At 36.1% G+C, this 21,824-nt stretch overlaps 1 protein-coding gene across 1 annotated transcript in view; it reads left to right on the top strand.

Moving 5' to 3' along the window:
- Nucleotides 1–21,824, top strand: part of LOC150103454 (puratrophin-1-like) — a 221,867-nt gene that overhangs the window by 38,168 nt on the left and 161,875 nt on the right. The window contains exon 9 of the mRNA XM_090398483.1: nt 12,824–12,946. Within this exon, the coding sequence (XP_090254609.1) occupies nt 12,824–12,946 (123 nt within the window). The remainder of the gene's footprint in view (nt 1–12,823; nt 12,947–21,824) is intronic.

Genomic DNA, 21,824 nt, shown 5'->3' with positions numbered 1-21,824 from the left:
GTTTTGTTTCAGTCTATACAGCATAGTTTCTGTATAAGGGGACGTGTGATTCATTAATTGGTGTGTTTTTATCCCAGTTGTCTCTAATTGCACTATTTGTTGAGAAATATATTACACAGACTCCTCATACCTTATTCACTGGCATAATAAAAGTACTTATTTTTATTGCCTCTGCAGTATAGTGGCTCTTAGGGAGGACGTGTTGTTTACCACTGCAAGTGAGTTACTATATCCCCACATGAACTTGTTTAAGCTTTTTTTCATGAGTGAAGTATATGCGAAACTTTTATTGGTAACAGAAAACTAGCTCGGATGACAGTGATAATATAAAACGAGTTTTGATATGTTATAAAGTCAATATCAACAGTCCCTGATTACGAACGGGTTATGAGAGGGACAGAAAGATTTGGAGCTTCCCTGGAGAGCATTCGAAGTAAATACAATTAACCACTGCTTTGAAATGAAACATATGAATAAGCAATATTTACTAATATTCATTAAGCGCCGAAATACGCAGGAAGCAAAGTTTGTGAACCAACACCAATGTGTGAATTTTTCCATTAAAATATAAAAAATAATAAAAGTTAAATACGTTTGTTTTAAAATAAAAAAAATATACTTAGTCTTAAAACATTTTAAATTTGTTTTCATTATTTCACGGCCCCCCCCCCCTCAACAAAACCTACGGCCCCCAAGGGGGCCGCGGCCCACAGTTTGGGAAGCGCTGCTCTACAGATAACGGGGAAGATAAAAAGCATTCTTGCTTCGCCCCTTTAAGCCAGTCCTTATAAGGACTATAAGGATGTCTTCGTGCGTAATTAACGTTTTCTTTTTTCTTATTACTTCAGTAAAAACGTTTAATACACTTGTCTGATCGCTTTATTAGCCCTTCAAAACCAGAATCATATAATTCTTTTATCTATTGTTTCAGCTAACCTCGTACCTCATTTTCAACATTCTGATCATTAGCAAAATGGCCACGAAGATGCTGTTTCAGCGACTAAACAGATGCAAGTGTTGCTTGGAGGAAGATCGGGACTGTAAAGTGGATGTTGAAGTTCTTGAATCCTCTCCGGGGGTTCTTGTAGCTAAACGAAATCTCGCAATTTTCACACAGGAGCGATATTCCTCTTGTCAGTAGGCTTAGACGTTTTTGGCAAATCGCATTTCGCAACTTCAATAGAATTTCACAGTACCATGTGGCATTCATATTTTAACCTCGCTTCTGAAAATGGACTTCGGAAGTGCTCCCTGGGCCTCTCAAAAGATCGTCAGCATAACCCTCCGCTGATAGCGTAACCTTGAATTTCTTGCTTGCCAGTGAAGTGGAATGTTTCTTGCTTGGAAGCACGCTTTGATTCGGGTTGATAGTTGAGTGGTCAATCCACGATTCATCATCTGCACAGCGGAAAAAATTCTTCAAGGCCATACCCATTCGATTCATTTTGTGCTGAGGGCTCAATTCTCTGGATTCCCACTTTCCGAAAATTTAAACGATCACGTGTTATGCTGTAGGCCAGACATGAGAACAATCTATTGCATTCGCTACTCTGTCGATCGTTATCTGCACGCCATCTCGGATCATCTGTTCCACTCATCTCAGTCGCTTCTGTCTCATTCTCAACAGGGCGACTCAATCGGTCTTCGTGGAGAAGTGTTCAGCATCCCTGCGAAAATTTCTGGATCCAGTTGTGAACTGTTGCAAGTGACAAACACTTCTCACCATAAACAGGATACATCTATTTATTAATGCCTTTTGCAGGAAGTCCTTTTGTCCACGAAAAAACGCACAGCACGCTGTTTGTACACTTGACGAACACGATCGCCATTTTAGACAGGTGAAAACAGCTACTAAACATGCGCATGCGCGTCTACTACATGCACTATCAACATCCTAGACTGTGCTGCTACCTAGTTGTATATATACTGAAAAACATCCACTTCATTTGTTTGTAACTTACTGGCTTTCCCTCGTATGTTAGTCAATTTATTTTTATTAACCTGATTAAACTTCCCATGCGTACACCTAATAGGAACAAAGCTTTAGTGACGTCACACAGGACATGCGTGAATTATCTGCAGTATATCAGTCAGTCGTATACTGCAAAGGGTAAGAACTTTTGAGCATTGACCTACGGAAATGTAAAAAAAAACGGAGAGTTTCGTTGTCAGGACTGGCCAGTGGCCATCCCTGATTAAGAATAACATGGATCACATCCAAACACACGATGATGAATATGTCGATTGTGAACCATCATTTCTTTTTCAATTTAAATAAAGGAGTTTCTCCAGAATGTGAGGACTTCCAAAAATTCCCAAAATAGAAAAGAACCTTTCATTAGGTAACGTTTATGAAATTCTTAAAGGCAAATGACCTTCTCAAAGCAAAAACACGTAGTTTCTTAGATTCTCTTGTAGGCATTAAGAAACTAGCTAATATTATATAGTTAATGGAACATGGTAATGATAAACGTTTTATGGATGCATTGGCAAAAATTGTGTTCTACAAGTAGGAGGACCCCTCATAGTATTTGCATATCGCAGGTTTTAGCCCGTTAAGATTACTTGAGGGTGTGCGAAGGGACACTTCGAATCACACACTTATAATTCTTTCTGCAGCACATAATAGTTATTATCAAGTTGATTTCTTTTGCTCAAACCTTTGATGGCCAGTGTGTGGGTGGGTGGGGGGGGGTGAAATCTTTGTTCTGAACATTACTTCGATGATAATTCTCAACCCAAAGTAGGGTATCAGAATTTTAAAGAAGAAACATGATACATTAACGTAATATCCATTTTTATTCAGATATAAAAATACAAAAAGAAAAAAATATATAGTGGGATTTAACCCGTTAAACTTTTAATTTAAACAGTTAATGAAGTCATGAATAAAATGGTTTTTTTTTTTTTCTTCTATCGGATGTGCTTGTTGCTTAGGGTTAAACTTGATTTCTCTTGGGTGAGCTTCCACTCATGCAGAACTTGAGTGCCATATAATCATCTCCTTCTACCCCGTTGCCTTATCTCCGATTTCAATCGCTCTACTGGCCCCCTATTCATTCTTCACTGAACACTACAATCGAAAGCTGAGGTGAATTGGATGTGAATGACTGCTACATTCTTTATGGCAACCTTTCCAGGCAGTTGTTGCACTTTCCACTAGCGTGAGCAGTGTAACGGACTGGATACAGTCTACAGCAGAATGCCAAGGCATTTGTGATACCGGCAATTGAAATAATATGGAATCATTTCATAAGAATGTATCATCAGACGATATCGCAGATTAAAAAAAAAAAAAAAAAAAAAAGTTGAGTCATCAAATCCTATCGACAATACAGAAATTTCTGTCCCTACCCACTAAATTCATAACTATATTTATGGTTGAAATTCAACTGTTGAAGTCAAATCTATACATAATAATGTAATCTAACTTTTGGTTTTAAATCTTAATATAAGGACAACCTTGTTCTGTTATTTATGTACAGGTCTAGGTTAACACGGACACTGGACATTGCCATTAACCACTTCTGGCAAAGGTAGTATGAAGCAAGTAATTGGCTACTAGAGTTCATCGAGTTTTACTGACCCACTCTTTCATTAGATATAGAATCAACGAACATTACTTTTTAGGAAGTCGATATGCGACGTTGTGCAAGTATTTATATTGTCACAATGAAAAGCGTCGACATGCAATTGAGGTCACCTAGTTCAATATCTTTGCTCTATATGTATAAATGTATATAAAGTCATGTGTCTTATTATTTCATTCTGGTTTTGACGCGAAATACAATTTTAGCGATTACTTTGTCGACACATACACATAAATTGACTTCTCATCTTGTTTACTTTTTAAGATTAAAAAAAAAAAAATTCTATTCACTAAAAAAGAAATGTTAATTTATAGCCTTTCTTTCGAAATGAAACAAATATTTATGATCAATTTAGCTGTTAAGCATCTCGGGGAAAAGAACTTAAAAATAAAATATTCGTAACCCAACGTGTGTTGTCTTGGCAACCATTGTTTTTTAAGAATAAAAATAAACATAAGCGAGTGCCCTCTTTTGTCTATAATTAAAACCATGTCGTATGTTTGAAACATACAGTATTTTCACAACATCAGTGTTAAAATTGTTTATACAGATATAATTTTTTTTTTTTTTAATATCCTTTTATGACCCCAAAAGGCTTCGAAGATACGGAAAATTGATTTCGATCGGTACTTATTCTACGATCATCAAATAACATTGTGGTTATATCGCAATTGAAATTTGGCAAAGAATTTCAATAACGTTTATTTGAAGACGCCAAACGTATCCTAGTCGTGATTAAATAAATAAAAAAATAAATAAAACAAAATAAAAAAACCCTCTTCACTAGCGACGTGTCAAGACAATATTGATAGGTCATGGTGCACTCAATTTTCAGCCATTTAAAAGCTAGGACGTGATGAGGATCTTAATTGTCTTTCACGTGCCATCGATCAACTCTTTTTACTTCATTTCTGTTCCATCTCTTGTCACCAGGGTCGGCGCCCCTTGCCTTTAAAGCATTTTTCTTTCGCATCTAACCTTCAATAGCACTCAAATGCTGGCATACCCCTAGTGAGAGCTGTCGCCTTCTTGAGTTCACTTCCTGTATAGTAAATTCATCTGTTCAGGCTTAGGGTCACGTATTTTTTACTGCCCCCCCCCCTTTCCAACAACGTAAATCGAAGGAGAATTCTGTTAACCCTTTTCGCTTTTTTTTAATTTAACTGTTTTCACAAGAGATGGTTTTTTTTTTGTGTGTGTGTGTGTGTGTGTGTGTGTGTGTGTGTGTGTGTGTGTGTGTGTGTGTGTGTGTGTGTGTGTGTGTGTTCTTCGGCACCTATATTTAAAATTTCCTTCAGGTGCAAAAGTACTTCCTTAGTTTAAGAGTTTTCATTGTATGAACTATTCAAGGAAATAACTTCTGAATATGAAGGCTGAAAAATTATATACATATCAGTTATATATCTCCTATATGACTGGTAAAAGTAGCACTAATTGAAAAATTTGTAATAAATTTATGAAAACTTGCACGAGCAGAATGCTAAAATAACGCTCTCATCCCTATAGGAAGGATAGTGGCCCTTCTTATAATGCATTATGATTGGCATTATGGGATACTAATGCGATTAACGTAAAGTCATTAGTCTCCATGTACAAGTAGCCTAGTCGTGAAGACACTTCACGCACAAACTTTCAAAAACAAACAAAAGTTATCTTTATACATCAATGCAAGAAGTATTAGGAATAAAGGGGTAGATGCTATGCCTCAATCCAGTCAGTTATTCTGCATATTACTGGTATCAGAGAAACGGGGTTGGACGAAAGAAGATATATACTGGTAAGAATGAAATGCAATGGATATATAGTACGCCCACAGTTGAGAGAACCTTAGTTGGCACGGTGCCAAGAAGAGTCAATTCGTGTTGAAGGAGAGAAAGAAATCAGGCGATGTACGTATTCGTCACCAATAAGCGAAATCACGTGTTTTATATGTGAAAATTTCCAACTGTTATACAAAGAAAGTAGTTACCACTTTAAAAACTACAATGATCATAAAATAAAAGCTAATCTGAGTAGATTGGTGGGGCTGTAGATAAATGAATGGATACAACAGGCCAGTGTAAAGTAACAGTGTAACTATAGGAAACAGAATGTTTGGTTTTTTTTTGCATTCGTGTAAGTAACTTCGATATCCAGGAGGTGGGGGGAGCAAGAGATTGGAGAGGATGATCGATAGGAGCTGAAGTCTAGGGGGCGGATGCAAAATTCACTCGGAAAATTGCTATCATAATGCGAATTATACGGACAAGTAGGGATAAGGAGGCGATAATAACTTTATTGTATACGGGGAAAGGGCACGAGAGGGAGAGTGTGTTCAGGAGCTACTGATTATGGTTGTACGGGAATGTTGAGTAGATTGACAGAATGAGTTTTTTCAGGGCTTACAAGAGAGGAGAAGAGGCGACGATGTGACTGAGAAATGTAGGACTGTGATAGGTGCTTATCTGACAAATAGAGGGGAAATACTGTACAGGGTAATAAGTAGTGGCTGGTGAACGAAAGGTCATCCGTGGAAGCCGTATTACGGACCATGTAAATAAGCGAGTAAAAAACGTGGATATCTTTTTTTATTTTTTTGTTTTGCATAGAGAGCGATGAATAACTAGAACTTTGTCAGGATAGTAAGAAAGTATACTCACGCTTATTATGTTCAAGGTTAAGTATGGTGGTCTGTAATGTTTCTGTTCCATGAAGGCTTGGAAATAATGCTAATACTGTATTTTATTTTAAGACAAACAAAGAAAATAAATATAGGCATACGTAGAATTAACACTTTTTGAAATTCAGTAAGCATGGGAAACATGTAAGATATATTTAACTTTGAATGCTTAATGACTATATGTTATTTTTAAAATTTTTAAATTTAATATTTAATAGCCCCCACATTGTCTGTTCCTAGAGTAATATTATACCATTATCCTATTTTTGCATAAATTCTTTCAAAGTTTTCTGAATAGTTGGTATCACAGAAATTTTGTTCTGAAAAAAAAAAAAAAAAAAGGGTTAACGCCTTTTGTTCCCTAAAATGAGTAGAGGACAGTGGCGCACCCAGAGGGGAAGGGGGGGTGAAGGGGCCCGGGCACCCCCCAAAGAAAAGGAAAAAACACTAGAAAAATTTCCAAAAATCTTTTCCTAATTAAAATTCATTTTTTTAAATTTATGTTGTGTCGTGTCTTCTATTTCTATACTACTTATGAATTAGCGATCACTGCAGATGCTCAGTCATAGGTCGTATGCGATGTATAGTGTGCATTCGCAAATCATCTACTCAACTCGTCCCCCCCCCCCAAAGGTTAAATCTTGAGCGCTCTGTCCCCTCCAAGATTAAATCCTGAGTGAGCCACTGGTAGAGGACACTGTTTTAATATAACTAACTTTTTTAAAGATCGATGGTCAGTCACTCCAGCCTTAGCTGTCACTGATAGCTGGCCCAAGACTATCAGTGATCCAGAGGTGTTTCCGGGAGAATAAACTTTACTCGTGAACGAATAGAACCAAGTTGTGGAAGTCGAAGCGTTTATCACCCATTTTTTAAATGATAATTTCGCTAACAAAAGATTGTAAACTATTGGTATGTTAGTAACATGGGTGAGTTTAACGATCCCGGTCCTCTCTTAGATATCAAATGAGGTACTTTTTTATACCACGTCATTTCCTCATAAAGAAGGACGATAAAATTCAATTATCACTCAGAGATATGCCAAACATCCACGCTCAAAGTAAATGGAAAACAAATTCTATCATCATGGCCGATTCCTTGAAGAATGTCTTTTGGAACGAATCGAGAAAGTTCGGCATTTATTTACCCAACTATAGTTGCTCTATTAGATTTTTTTATAAGGATTTTTGCACATTTTAGCTTTTCTAATTAGGAGCATGAAGTGATTAAAATTTGATATTTAGAATTACCATCTGAGGTCTTTAATACATTATAAATTCCCAACTATTCATGGATAGAATTTCCATGGGAAACTCGCACTGCAGCAATGACGTGAAGTTTTTTATTTCTGGTTTTTCCTTCACATAAACCATTGTCGTGTGCAATCAAAAGACTAAAGCCATAGATATGTAAGTTTATTTATGACTAGTTGTGAAGAAAAAAAAATTGGCAGTAAAACTACAAGTATCGATATTATCTGTAAAGCCTTTAGGCAATCTGACAATGAACTGCTACCGTGAAGATACACTGAGAGTGGGATTGATTGTGCAATAATCTTTGTAATGTGTGTGGGTCAAACCGATGTCTCTGCACTTTTATTTTCATTAAGGCAAATTAAAAAAAAAAAAAAGTGAGTTTGAATAGTTCATTGGGGTTTTCGAAACCTGTTTCAGTCCCTCGTGCAATCAATCAATTAATGTTTTTCATTTAGTAAATCGAAAATATTTTCTCGATAATCACCAGGTGGTGCTGTGCATACATTTTCCTATTTCCCATGCCTTTCACTTGTCGCAAGGTATACAAAAAAATAAAAACAATTATATGATGTCAGTGGGTTATCTTGTGAGAACCGGGTTTGGTTTTAGGTGTCTGGCAGTAAGTTTAAAATAATGAGCCTCTTAATGACTTCGATGGCGAAACAGCAAGAGGTTAACAACATTGGCGGTCGCTTTCTTTCCGTAAATGACGGTCGAATGTTTCTATCGCGGACGCCAACGGTTAACGAGCATTTACTCTGTAAAGCTGAGCGACTTCATTGGGCATTCTTCCCCCCCCTCTCGGTCTCTCCTTTTGCTCCCCCCCCTGTTTCCATCCTTTTTCCCGTAATAGGTGGGGCTGTTATCGTAAAGGGTATAAGGAAGACGAACGCTAGCCGGGAAAAGCGAAAGACGTTTATAGTAATCTACACTACAGACACAAAGAGATCGTTACAGTAAATTGTCGGGAACTGCGGTCATTTTTGGCGCGCAATTAAAGCGATCGAGGAACCTCACCTGTGTCGCAGTAGGGGAGCGACGATTGTTGGAGGTTTTAGTGGGTTTTATTTCCCGTCAGAGAGATCAAACGTCCCGCCGAAAACTTACCTTAGATGCGCTGAAGATCTGTTTTTGGCATAGCAAAAATAGGAAAGAAAAAACAACAAAACGATGATATGTAATATTTGTTTATTGCTTATTTGTTTATTGCTTAAGCATAATCCAGCTACTGACAGTTTAATAAAATGTTTCCGAATATTAAATTATTCAAATCTTCATATCCCAGATAGTTCATTTTGATTTTTGAAAACAAGTTTTCGTATTCATTTTTCAATAAAAGGAACTGAAATAATAACTTGGTGTTAGCAGAATATCCAATAAAAATTATTATTATTAAAAATTCAACAAAAATTACTAATTGTAAACAATAATAAAATATTATTGCTAGCATGTTTTATATCTATAAAATAAACATTATTTTTAATTATTTACTAATTTTGTTTCAACACATGCTTACAAACTTTCTTGTTTAATAGTATTTATTTATTATTTTTTGGTATTCTACACATACATTTGACTTATATTCTGTTCACATAGATTGGTAAGTATGGGAAAACTTCCGGTTGGCATATTCTTTTTCGATCAGGCATCTGAATGGAATAAATATGTATTTACGAACTTGCAATAAGCACCAAGGATGTGACAACTGCGATGTTTTAATATAAAATTATATGATAATTTATGTACACATAATTTTTAAAAATACAGTAATATTAAATATTTTATATACATTTACAGACAATAAAATTTTTCTCTGAATAGCAAGAACTACCCATGAAGTGGTTTGAAACGTTAGTTTGCAGTTGTAAGCTTATAACTTAAAAGCAAGAATGAATTGCATAGAAAACGTCACATTTCATAGAAGTAATTTGTTTATGTAAAATTGTTGAAAATAGATATTTTTAAATAATAAAGAACTTAGTTTAAAATATTAGTTTGTGCAGATTTCTTTAAAGGCTCCCTTCTTGGATTAACTTATCTCATACGACCCACTGAAGTTTTTGTTTGTTTATTGTAACAGATACTGTTTTTTTTTTTTTTTTTTTTTTTTTTTTTTTTGTGAGAGAGGAACAGGTAGCCTACCAACAGGCTTTTCTGTAAGGGGTAATATTTTCAGATCATCAGATTTGACGCTTAATTTCATTTGTGTCATATCTTTTTGGCGAATCCTCTAATATAAAACTAGTAATGGAAACTACATTCATTCTATTACGCCGGTGATAGAATGAGAGTGGCTTCGTGATAATACAGATACAATACTTCCTTAAAATATCTGAAGGCATAGCCTCAGCTATTTTCAAGGTTAGTTGCAGCAGAGGGGACAGTAGGAAACCCCCCCCCCCCTCATTGACTTTCTACACCTTTCGAAATCTGCGTTATATCCTAAGGGGTCTGTATTGTTCGGAACTAGGGGGATTATTGCTGCCATTATCTTATAGATTTCAACAGCATAGCATGAATCTTTCAACATGTTTTTTTTTTTTTCCCTTCCATCCATGTTGCATTTTCTTGATAACAACGATCATGTCTCCACTCTTGAAAAATCACCGTCTCCATCGAGACATGTTACTTGCTGTGTTGTCTACAGTTCTTTTTTAGCAGTATTTCTGATCCAGTCTGTAGTAATGCTAATGCCTTCAGGGGTACATATTTAAGGTGTTAGTTGCGGAATCGGAGCAAAACGTGGGAAAATATTTGGGTTGAGATATTCCCATCGGGGTGCAGCTCGTAACGTTGGGCTCATGCTGTTTATCTCGCTTATTATCCTAGGCGGCTTTCTTGTGACCTGCATCGAAGCACTTGAAATGCAACCACTAACCCTTGTAAATGTGTTAAAAATTTCTTCGTATGTTTTCTTAACCAGGCTAGTGTCTGAAAGTGCCTTTTGTTATCAAGTGCACAAATGGAAGCCTCTCCCAACACTTGAGGTTGTTGTAATTTGTTCTGTAAGTCATTATATAGTCCTTAGTGGATTTGAGAAGAAAATGTGTCTGTTTCTTTTCTTTCTTTCTTTTCGTTTTTTTTTTTTTTTTTGGTTCTCTTTCTTGCTATTCTCCCTACCCCTTGTTTTGCAATTCTAAGCAGCCGTCATTTTTAATTTTCCAAGGTCGAATACCGAAAAAAAATCTAAAGCTAATTTTAGATTGAAAAAAAAAATTGAATTGCGCTTTTTTTTAAATCTTGAATAAAATACAGTATTTATTCCTTATGCCATAATTTTGCAGATATTTATTTCAACGTTCTCTGATAAACTGTATATACAAGTGTATTTGCATATAAGGTTATCAGAGAAGCAATTTTGATATGGACAGTCCGATTTCTAAGTCATTAATTCGGTTTAGCTTTTATGTTGTTAATATTTATCTCTGAATGCATAATTTTGAAAAATAAAAAATAAAAAAATAAATGAACGAAATTTTATTACAAAAATACAAAATTTCTCAAAATAGTATATGGTGATTCCCCCCCCCCAAAAAAAAGGTTTTATATAATAATTTAATTATAATAAACATTCTATAAAACTGTGTATGATGGATTTCCTTTCTCCCTACCTAATGTCTGGTAGTTTAATTAATCAAAATTAATTTTGATTAATTAAATTATTTTGATTAAATGAAAATTTCGTAAAAACTTTTATAAACTTTAAAATTCTTGTAATTTGTATATAAATGTTTTTTTAATTATTTTTTATCATGTTCTTTTTTATTATATGTACTATACTCAGTCTGCAACTTCCAGTTCCGTTTGCTGTTGTTTATAACAAAACACTGTAATCATTTCGCTATATTGATTAAAAGTAACATTTATTAATTTAAAATTGTTTCTCCGAATAGAAATATCAACATTTTATAAAATTCGTTCAGAAATTCACAGGCATAAAAACAAGATTAAGTTGATCCAATATATTAAATAAAAGTTATATGCATTACTCTTGAGCGACTAAAGATAATAGTGAACAACAAAACATAACCTTGAATTTATCAACTGCGCATGTGCAAGCTACTCTGCAAAATTGCCACCTCTTTCTCTAAGCAACACTGCTTGGTGTGCGCACCTGCTAAGAATATCAACTTCTTTGCTCCCTAGGCAAACCACCGGTAACCTGTGGGGTTAGTGCCATCAATATGCAATCGGTCCCTCTCATCGGGGAGTTGGCATTTTCAATTCTAAGCGAGAGGGTGGCGTACGAACATACACAAACCTGCGCTGTCGCCAACACGATCATTACACACAATACCTGTAAATTGTTTCTGACATGTAGACATGCAGCGCCCTCTGTAATCACTCAACTCTCCAAGTCTGTTTTTATCATTTATTTTATTATTATTTTTTGTTTAGAATAAAATACAGTAATATGAAAATAATACTATATTAACGATATTATTCATAATAAAGATCATGTAATAAAAATAAATAAATATATATATTGTTCAAAGTAAATAAAATTATTATGACGTCGCAAATAATCAGTAGCTATTTCTGACAGTTATTATTTTATAGTATCTGCACCAAATGTATTATTTTTTTTGATAGGCAAAATTGACTGTGTAGTATTGAATTCAGAAAGAAAACCGGAAATGATCGCAATAGTTTTTCTTACAATTCGAAGTTAAAAAGAATAATATAAAATAAAAATGGGGGTGGGGAAATTCCTGTTAAACATTTAGTGTCATTTAACCGCTCTCTAGCAGGTGTAAAAGACGCATCATTTTAGTACTCTGACACTCACAAGACAGGGGATTAAATGTACACGAAGAGGGTGCAGAGTTTAAGTTCCATTCATCATCTACATTTCCTGAACGTTATCCCACAAAGCGGAAGTTTTTGCTAATCACACTATATTCAACTGAACCAGGAAGGAATGTAGTTTTCTGTGTGTTTGTGTCATTTTAAGAGACCATGAAAGACCTCAAGAGTCGAATGCATAATAGTAGGTAAGTTAGGGTAATCTAAGGTCACACTTCGCCTCAGGACATCTGCTTTATTACCTTAATCTTAATTATCTAATACCATAAATTACATTAATTTCCCTTATTCTAAATATAACCGGAATTACGTCACACTGGCTACTATCGACGTCATTAACCTCAATCATTGTCACAACAAAACTGGTTACTAGTTTTGACGGGGTGGGGCGCTGCTAGCGGCACTGAAGATGGTCCCAACAGCGGGCTATGTGTTGTCGGTGTTATTATACTGTTGTGTATATCTGTCTATATGTCGTGCTCCCTCTTTTAAGGTATACTTTCTGCCGGCAGGTGCTAACATGGCTGTGCCGCAAGGGAGAAGAGGCTCTCGCAAAGCACAAAACTGTGGCGGAGACGTTTAGCGCTGTCAGAGAACAGGAAGAGGAGTTTGAAAAATTCTACTTTGTTGCCATGGTGAGTTCTTTATTGATGCTTTTTCCGGCAATGTGTCTTTTGAAATTTATTGGACTAGTATCATTGACCTAAAGGTATGTAGCCTCTTGGATTCACTTCATTGTTAATAGGTTTAAGGTGTGTGAGCATGCGCTGTAAGTCAAACCATGAAAACGTTTCTGAATATTTATTTTTCTTAATGTGAAGTACAAAATTACCACAAATAACCTTTTACAATTTCAGCATTATGACAAAAAAAAAAAAAATACTATTAAATACACGCCACACACAAACATGCCTTTAAAATCGAAAACAGAAAAAAATAATAATAATGACATTATTATCAAGGATTGGGCATAAGCATTTACATGTTATTATTTATGGATTTTTTTTTATGTTCACAAATTATTTATATGTGAGAGAAACATTTAAGTTATTAAAAGGGTTTTATAGGATTAATGCGGATGAAATATTTCAGCAGAGGACTAATGGTAGAAGAACTACAGGTCATCCCTGGAAATTAAGTAAGAGTGTGGTTAACACTGATGTTATATTTATTTATTTATTTATCGTACCTTTAAAAATGGTCACAAATATACTATAAAGTCTTTGACTGTAAATTCTAAAAATTTCTGGATGCAAGCAAATTGATCTTTCCTTATTATTTGAAATTCAACTAAAATTAATTTATTCATTGTTAAGTGTTGAATAAATTATTTGCTTATTGCGAAACTACCGTTATCTTCTGTTTTTTAAACAGGAATAAAAATACAAGTAGAAGCAGAGCTGTTAAAACAGATCAATGACAACACTTATGCTATTACTGAGACATGTTTAATTAACTGTTTTCTTTTGTGTTTACTTGCGGAAACTAACGAAAACAGCATTGTAGTATTTCGCGTAACTTATTTAAACGCAACTTCCACAATTACGAGATAGCATTGTGTTGTCTAACAACATTAACATTTAGTTGTAATGGAAAATCTTTTCAAACATACACTAGCTGGCGCTACTGCTCCTAAAGCATAGTTTAATTCAGAAGACATTCTTATCTCATTGCATTAGGTATTTTTCCGGTTTATGGTCACATAAAAACTACGTTTTCTAAACAGAGGGCACTACGGACGTCTTCTAATTAAAGAGCAGTCAGCCGTGTACCGTATGTACATACTGGGCACTATTTGAAATATAAAAGTGCAATATAGAGAATAGTAACACTGAAAGATCTTTCTCGGGACTATTTTTTCTATTTCTTAAGAAAATTTATTCTTAAACTTAAGTAAATGGTGTATTTTTAAATAAAAAAATACCATAAATATAAAAAAGTAAATTTTTTTAAGGCAAATTTTTAATTTTTAGAATATATTATTCCAATACCATTCATAGAATTGTAAGTTATGAGTATATAATTGAGAGACCATGGTTTGCTTCATTTATTTGTTATTGGAAAGACTTTTTTAGTTAATTTTCTTTGTTATTAATAATATTCATGTCTGATTTATCTATTCATGAATAAAATATCTATTGATGAATATATATAAAATAAAAGTAAAAAATAAACAAAATCTTTTATAAAATAAAAGATTATGTTAAGTCAGCCATCAAAACGATGTTTGTCTTTTGCATATATCCACTTTTGACAGTTTGGAAAGTAACAAGAGCTTACTACTGTTTGTCATTCCTCTTTTTTATGACATTTTTCATATTTCCTTATAAATGAACAATCATGCTTAGCAAAACGAAGCGTTTAGAAATTATCAAATTGCTAGTTTACTATGCACTCGTCTTACTGCCGTCGTATCTCCTATTTCAATAACGTGTGGCTTTTTTGTAGTTCCGGTGTTTGCACCTGCATACGACCAGTAATTACATCACTTTCCGGTTTGTAGATGTTACCAACTTTTCAAGGAACCTCCAGTCCTTTTCGTATATGCAAGGAATTGTTTGCCTTTCCCCTTAATGCTGATGTATAATAAGGACGATGACGCACAGGAAATTATCAATTTAGACACGTGGCGTTCGGTGAAGAACGCTGCGTTCTACAGTCACTAAATGTCTCTAGGCCAAGTGGGTTATACTGGACAGTGAAGTCTTGCACATGCACCAGCCAGTTCTGTTATGTGGATAAGCATTTTAAATATTTACAAGGATATTTTTGAGGTAAGAACAGTAGTAATTGCGATTTCGGCATCAAAGAGTTGTTACAAAATCTCTGCTTGAAATAACGAACTAAGTGCAAGGCTATTTACCAATCTTGTAGGGATATAAATTAGAAAATCCACGTAACTTATCAATTATTCATAGAGCCTGTATTGAAAATTTCCAGAAACACACGTCATTATTAAGCCTAATTTAAATATATATTGACATTTTCGTTTTTATTCGAAAGAAAATGAAATGCTATTTCGATGTTAACTGTCATGCGACTACAAGAAGCTGGAGTGACCGTTGGCTGGTTGTCTGCAAGAGGTTGGCGCGTCTCTTTGTAAATTATTCTTAAACTTAAGTAAACTGTATAATTTTAAATAAATAAACATGAAAATATATAAAAAAATAATTTTTTTTTAGGAAAATGTTTAATTTTTAGAACATATCCTTCCAACACCATTTATTGAATTGCAAGTTATGAGTATATAATTGAGAGAGCATTGTATATTTCTGGCTGAGCAGGGGGTTTTTGAGTGGAAAAATGGCGGCTCGCGTGTTAGTGTTTTGTGTCGTGTGTTATTGATGGTGAATTGTGTATTTGACTGATAAGTTTTCAGAGATTTATGCTTATATTCATTAGTAATATCAGTTATTTGCTTGCCGCAATAAACAGGCATTTTACATTTTATTTCCCATACAAGGTAAGTCAACTGACTTCGCAAAGGCGATACGCTAGGCCTACTGCCATTAGTGTCGTTGTTGTATTTTAACATCTTGTTGCTAGTTGACGCGCCTATGCTTGATATTGCTGGTAGTCCTTTGCGGCTGCGGGATATTTTACAAAAACTTCTGCTGGCAGGTCTTTAGACCTGCGGGATATTTTATTAACGCACATACGCAACTAAATCGATATGAGCGTGCCTGACCTGGACGTATTTGCTGATCTGCTCGAAAGAGAGCCAGCTCTTGAACTCATTGATAAACTACAAAAGAAGTTCAAGTTGACATGGCCTACTAGCATGATTGACCCCGACACTATTATTGAGTCACTCGATAAAAAGCTAGCACTCAGTTTTATTAAAAAGCTCCTCAAAAAGTTTGAACGGGATTGGCCCGGCTACTTAAATTTGTATTCCTCACCTGAAGTTGAGGAAAATGAAGACTCCCCACAAGTGGAGGAAAAACTCAATCTAGTTGTCTCTACCTCTAATCCTTCTGATCAAGAAGAAACTCACGCACGTAAGAAGAGAAAAATTCTTGCTGCTGAATCAACAAATGTTGTTGGTATGGAAGAGGATGTTCCCATTTCAGATCCCTCTGTTTCCCACAATGAAAAGGTGCCACCGATTATCCTAAGGGAAAAGCAGAGATGGACAACACTCAGAACCATCATGGCAAATTCACAAATTCATTACACGTCTGCTAAAAATGCAGACGAGGGAATACGAATTCAGCCCACCACGGTGGCTGACTATAGAAACCTTACAAAGGAACTGGATACTAGAGGAACCCAATATCACACATTTTCACTTGCCTCTGAAAAAAATCTGAAAGTAGTCTTACGAGGAGTCTCTGAGGATATTGACACAGATGAAATAGTTACTGACCTTAACCTACAGGAACTACCCCCCATAAAGGTCACTAGAATGTTTAGATCAAATAAGACACCTATGCCTTTAGTCTTAGTAGAAATTCATAACATCTACAAAGACATTTATAATTTAAAATCAATCTGTGGACTCAAAATCACCACAGAACCATTGAGAAAGAAATCATCTTCTGGGCAGTGCCACCGGTGCCAAAAATTTGGCCATGCCCAGAAGCTATGCAAAGCTCAGTTCAGATGCGTAAAATGTGGCGAGAATCACCCCACAAACACCTGCGCCAAGCCAAAAACCACCCCGGCTAAGTGCGCTAATTGTGGGGGTCCCCACCCTGCTAATTATAGAGGGTGTATGCATCATCCCAAAAACAGATGGAATGATCCCAGTCATCAATCTACCTCGTCATCTAATGCGAGAGTTCCTGAAGCTCAGGCTACTCAGTTCTCCAAGAGTGAGAACATGACAACTGGTGCTCGCCCATCATTAACTGAGCCCCTTAAGAAAACGAATCTTCAACATCAAGTAAGAACATATGCTGATGTGGCCCGCTCCAAACAGATAGTACAAACCCAGAACCGGAATACTCCACACTCAAATCTATCAGCTGTTATCACCTCTTCTCTTGCAAACATGCTCCAGGATTTCAGCAACTCAAATCCATCCTTAAGTGTCACAAAAAGATTCCTACAGCAAACCCAATCCATATTATCTGCACTCTCTGATGCATAGGAAAAAAATCGTCCCAAACTCTCTTAGGATTATCGGTTGGAATGCCAACGGTATAAAAAACAAACTATTAGAAATCCAGGAATTTAATAATAGATACAACCCAGATATACTGCTAATTAATGAAACTCACCTGAGGCCTGCTGACACCCTGAAAATCAGAGGGTATCAGATTTACAGAAACGACAGGCTTGGGTATAGAGGTGGAGGTACAGCCACTCTTATCAAAAGCTATATCAATCATCACTCAATAACCAACCCTACTACCACCAACCTCGAAATCACAGGAATCAATGTTCTCACAAACTCAATTGGGAACCTCAAAATTTTTTCTGCTTACAACCCTCCATTAAAGACATTATTGACCTCAGATCTGGATGCCATCCTTGGAGTAAAAGGACCGATCATCATCGCTGGAGACCTCAATGCAAAGCATCCTGCTTGGAACAGTAAATCCACTAACAAAAATGGTCGTATCCTTTCTAGCTACACAGGATTAAACCATGCTGTTGTGGCTGGACCTACCGAACCAACTCATCTCAGTACATCTGGCACTGCTGACATCTTGGATATAGCCATCCTGCAAGACATTAAACTACAGTACAGCCTTACATCACTAAACGAGCTGTCGTCGGATCACAACCCAATTCTACTGCAATTGGGAGAACAAGAATGCCTGTCTCCTCCTCATTCAGGCATATCGTGGGAGAGATTGTCTAAAGCACTTCGGGATCAAATAGGACCCGTCCCACACATATGCACACCAGAAGATGTGGATTCTGCAGTGACTAGCCTCACCCAACAGATTAAGTCCGCTATAATGGTTGCAACCTTCCAGAAACCTGTTCCCAAGCCTGATCGTTTGCCTGAGGACATTATGGACCTGATCAGAGAGAAGAACAGAGCTAGGAAGATATTTCGTAACACTCGCGCTCCTCAGGATAAGACAGTGCTTAATAGATTGAATGGAGCAGTAAGAGATGCACTTAAAACGCATAGAAACGAAGTTTGGGATAAAAAGTTAGCCTCTATCTCACCTATTGATCACTCTATCTGGGGCCTACTGAGAAACATCAAAAACAAAAACAGATCCCTCCCCCCTATAATCTCAAACCAGGGCCTAATCCACACAGATGCAGATAAGGCAGAAGCCATACTTAAAAATCTTGAGGATCAGTGCAAACCATCTTATAACAACATTGATTTCAATCATCTGTATAAAATCCACAGACAGGTTAGACATGCACTAAACCTCCCGGATACCAGTGCTGATCATATTGCACCCGCATCACCTGTTGAATTATATGATATTATTAAAAAACTTAAGAACAATAAAGCTCCTGGACCAGACAGCATCTCAAACAGGGTGATCAAGCTGCTGCCTCGAAAAGCTATAGTGCATCTGACCAGTATAATAAATGCAATCTTAAGACTTCACTATTTTCCTTCCACCTGGAAACTGGCTGATGTGATTCCTATACATAAGCCAGGCAAAGACCCACACTTACCGCAGAATTATCGTCCAATCAGTCTCATCTCCAACCTGGGTAAGATTGCAGAGAAGGTCATCCTCTCACGACTCCAAACCTCAATAAATGACCTAAACATCCTCCCTAAAGAACAGTTTGGTTTTCGGCAACACCATAGTACTACCCAGCAAATCCATAGAATTGTGGAATATATCATCACCAGCTACAACTGGCGCCAGTACACAGGAGCTGTTTTCCTAGACCTATCTAAAGCATTTGATAAAATCTGGCATTTTGGACTCCTGCACAAACTTATCTCAGCCGGCATCTCACTAAAAATGGTTCATCTAATCCGTTCATATCTTCAGAATAGATCAATGCAAGTTAAAATTAACGGTTCTATATCGTCCCAGCGCCATATCTTTGCTGGAGTGCCACAGGGATCTCTACTGGCTCCATTGCTGTTTTCTGTATACATGTCAGACATCCCTCACAATCCGATGACTTCCATTTTAGCGCTGTATGCGGACGATACGGCAATACTAACCAGATCCCTCAGACCCCACTTCGTTACTAGAAAGCTTCAAGAAAACATTCTAAAGCTGGAGGGTTGGTTCTCTAGGTGGAGATTGGAAGTCAACCCCCTGAAAAGCTCAGCGGTTCTTTTCTCAAAAAGGCCAATGTCTCCTGCAGGAGATGTGTTACTATTCAATACTAAAATTCCCTGGCAGACAGAAACAAATTACCTGGGTGTAATTCTCGACAAAAAGCTATCTTTCAACCAACATATCAAGTCTGCATGTGCAAAAGCATCTAAAGCCATAGCTCAGATTTACCCGCTAATTAATAGAAATAGCAAGCTCAGCAACAGAATCAAATTGCAACTTTACCAGATGACGATTCGTCCCATAATCACCTATGCCTCTCCAGCCTGGAGCCACACCTCTAACGCTAACATTATCAAGATTCAGCGTGTGCAGAACAAGTGCTTGAGAATGATTCTGAACGCCCCGTGGTATGTTAGAAACAGCCAGCTCCATAGAGACACAAATATTCCATATATTCTCTCTTATCTACAATCCTTAGCTTCCAAGTTTTTTCTAAAGACGTCCACACACCCCAATGATTTGATTCAACAAGCTGCAGCATATGAGCCAACGGACATATTCAAATATAGAAGACCAAAAACTATATTAGCCTCCTATAACGATGCATAATCTCCATGCCCATTCAGGGCGAGCAAACTGCTCGTAAATTTTACCCTCACTGTAACCACGACAGATAGCGGGGAATATGAAAAGCATCTTGCTTCACCCTTAAAGACATAAATGTCAATTGTCAATTGTCAATATTTCTGGCTGAAGTAGAGTCGGAAGGAACGAACATCCAATACCCTTGGAGGGTAATGGATGGCAATGCTGTAGCTAATGAAGTTCTAACTGAGGCTCGGCTATTGCTGTTACCCTCCTGCCATGATCAGAGCTTTAATAGCTCAATAACACCTTATCCCTACACTGTCCTCTACAGATAACGGGGAATATGAAAAGCATTCTTGCTTCGCCCCTTTAAGCCAGTCCTTATCCTTATAAGGACTATATTTCTGGCTGATGTGACTAATCAGTATCTGAATGGGCTGTTGCGAGTAATGCACCGGAATATTTTTAAAATATATTTTATTTTATCGTATAAATCAAATCAAATCTTCGTTATTCTGTTGGGACAGCGGTTTGCTTAAACTGTAATGATTTTAGCAACGCATATTCTGTTTTCTTGTCGAGTATTGTCATTATTTTAGATGCTTCTTTTTTTCCTGCTCAGTATTTGTTTTTATTATTCTTTTAATTTTTATTTATTAATTTTTTTATGTTAATTCAAATAAGCGTTTCAAGCATATTTTTTGTTCTGCATGGGCACTTTGTATTTTTGTTGAAATTCACTTGTAAATAATTATGGATTAAGTTTAAAATTATGTGAGAAATATATTGGTGTGCATTTCTTCATAATGCCATCAATATGAATATTAAAATGAATTTATAAATCTGCAGTTTTGGTGAATGTGAAAAGAATCAGATATCAGGAAGCAATATTGTGTAGTATCCGCATTCCTAGACAAATTAGAGGGGAAAAAGTTCCTCTACGACAGCTGAAGAACCAAAAATTCTTAGCTATATCACTGTTCCTAATGAGTTGCCTGCGATGTGATCTGTGAACAGCCCATATATTATAAATTTCACTAGTATCCACTTACTACGTTTGTATTACAACAAATACAAATCAATGACTTGGAGTCGTGTATTTGTTATATCTGATGCCAGAGACGATACACTAATATGCAATACATGAACGGGTTTCGTCTTATGCCAAGTTTTATATTTATTCTGTTTCATTGCACAAGTTTGTTCGCAAATATGTCTACTAACAAACAGTTCGACTGATGTGTATGTTTTGACGCGTGTAACCCACGATGGCGCATGCGTTTATGGTTTGACTATATAAACGATTTTTTTTAGTTTGTTTTTTAACCGATTTTTCGATATATTGTACAGGGCGAGCTTACAAGATCGTGGACAACCCAACACTCAGATATTATAAACTGGAATAATATAAAATATCAGAAGTACTGATCCCAAATCATTATTCAAACAGACGAATTGATATATTTTTTAACGTCTAGCCACCCGTCTCAATGTTCCATTGCCCAGTGTTATGCAAACACGGAAAATTGGAGCAACCCTTAACCAACTGGGTTAGATAGAAAGCAGTGCATATATTAAACGTGGTAGTACGAATCAAATTTGTGTTTGAGCTTGTTTGCATTTATACTCTCTTTCCATTTAGAAACCGTATACTCTGTTTCCTCTAGCCTGCTTAAAGCTTATAAAAATACTTTATTTATACACGTGAATAAAAAAAAAAGAGTTCAAAATGTGACTCGTGTTTCTTTTGTCTGTC

This window comes from Typopeltis vanoorti, chromosome 9, assembly GCF_054136105.1.
Source record: "Typopeltis vanoorti isolate ZY-2024b chromosome 9, IOZ_Tvanoo_1.0, whole genome shotgun sequence".
NCBI lineage: Eukaryota > Metazoa > Arthropoda > Arachnida > Uropygi > Thelyphonidae > Typopeltis > Typopeltis vanoorti.
The sequence above is the reverse complement of the archived record's forward strand: the minus strand, read 5'-3'. Positions and strand labels throughout refer to the sequence as shown.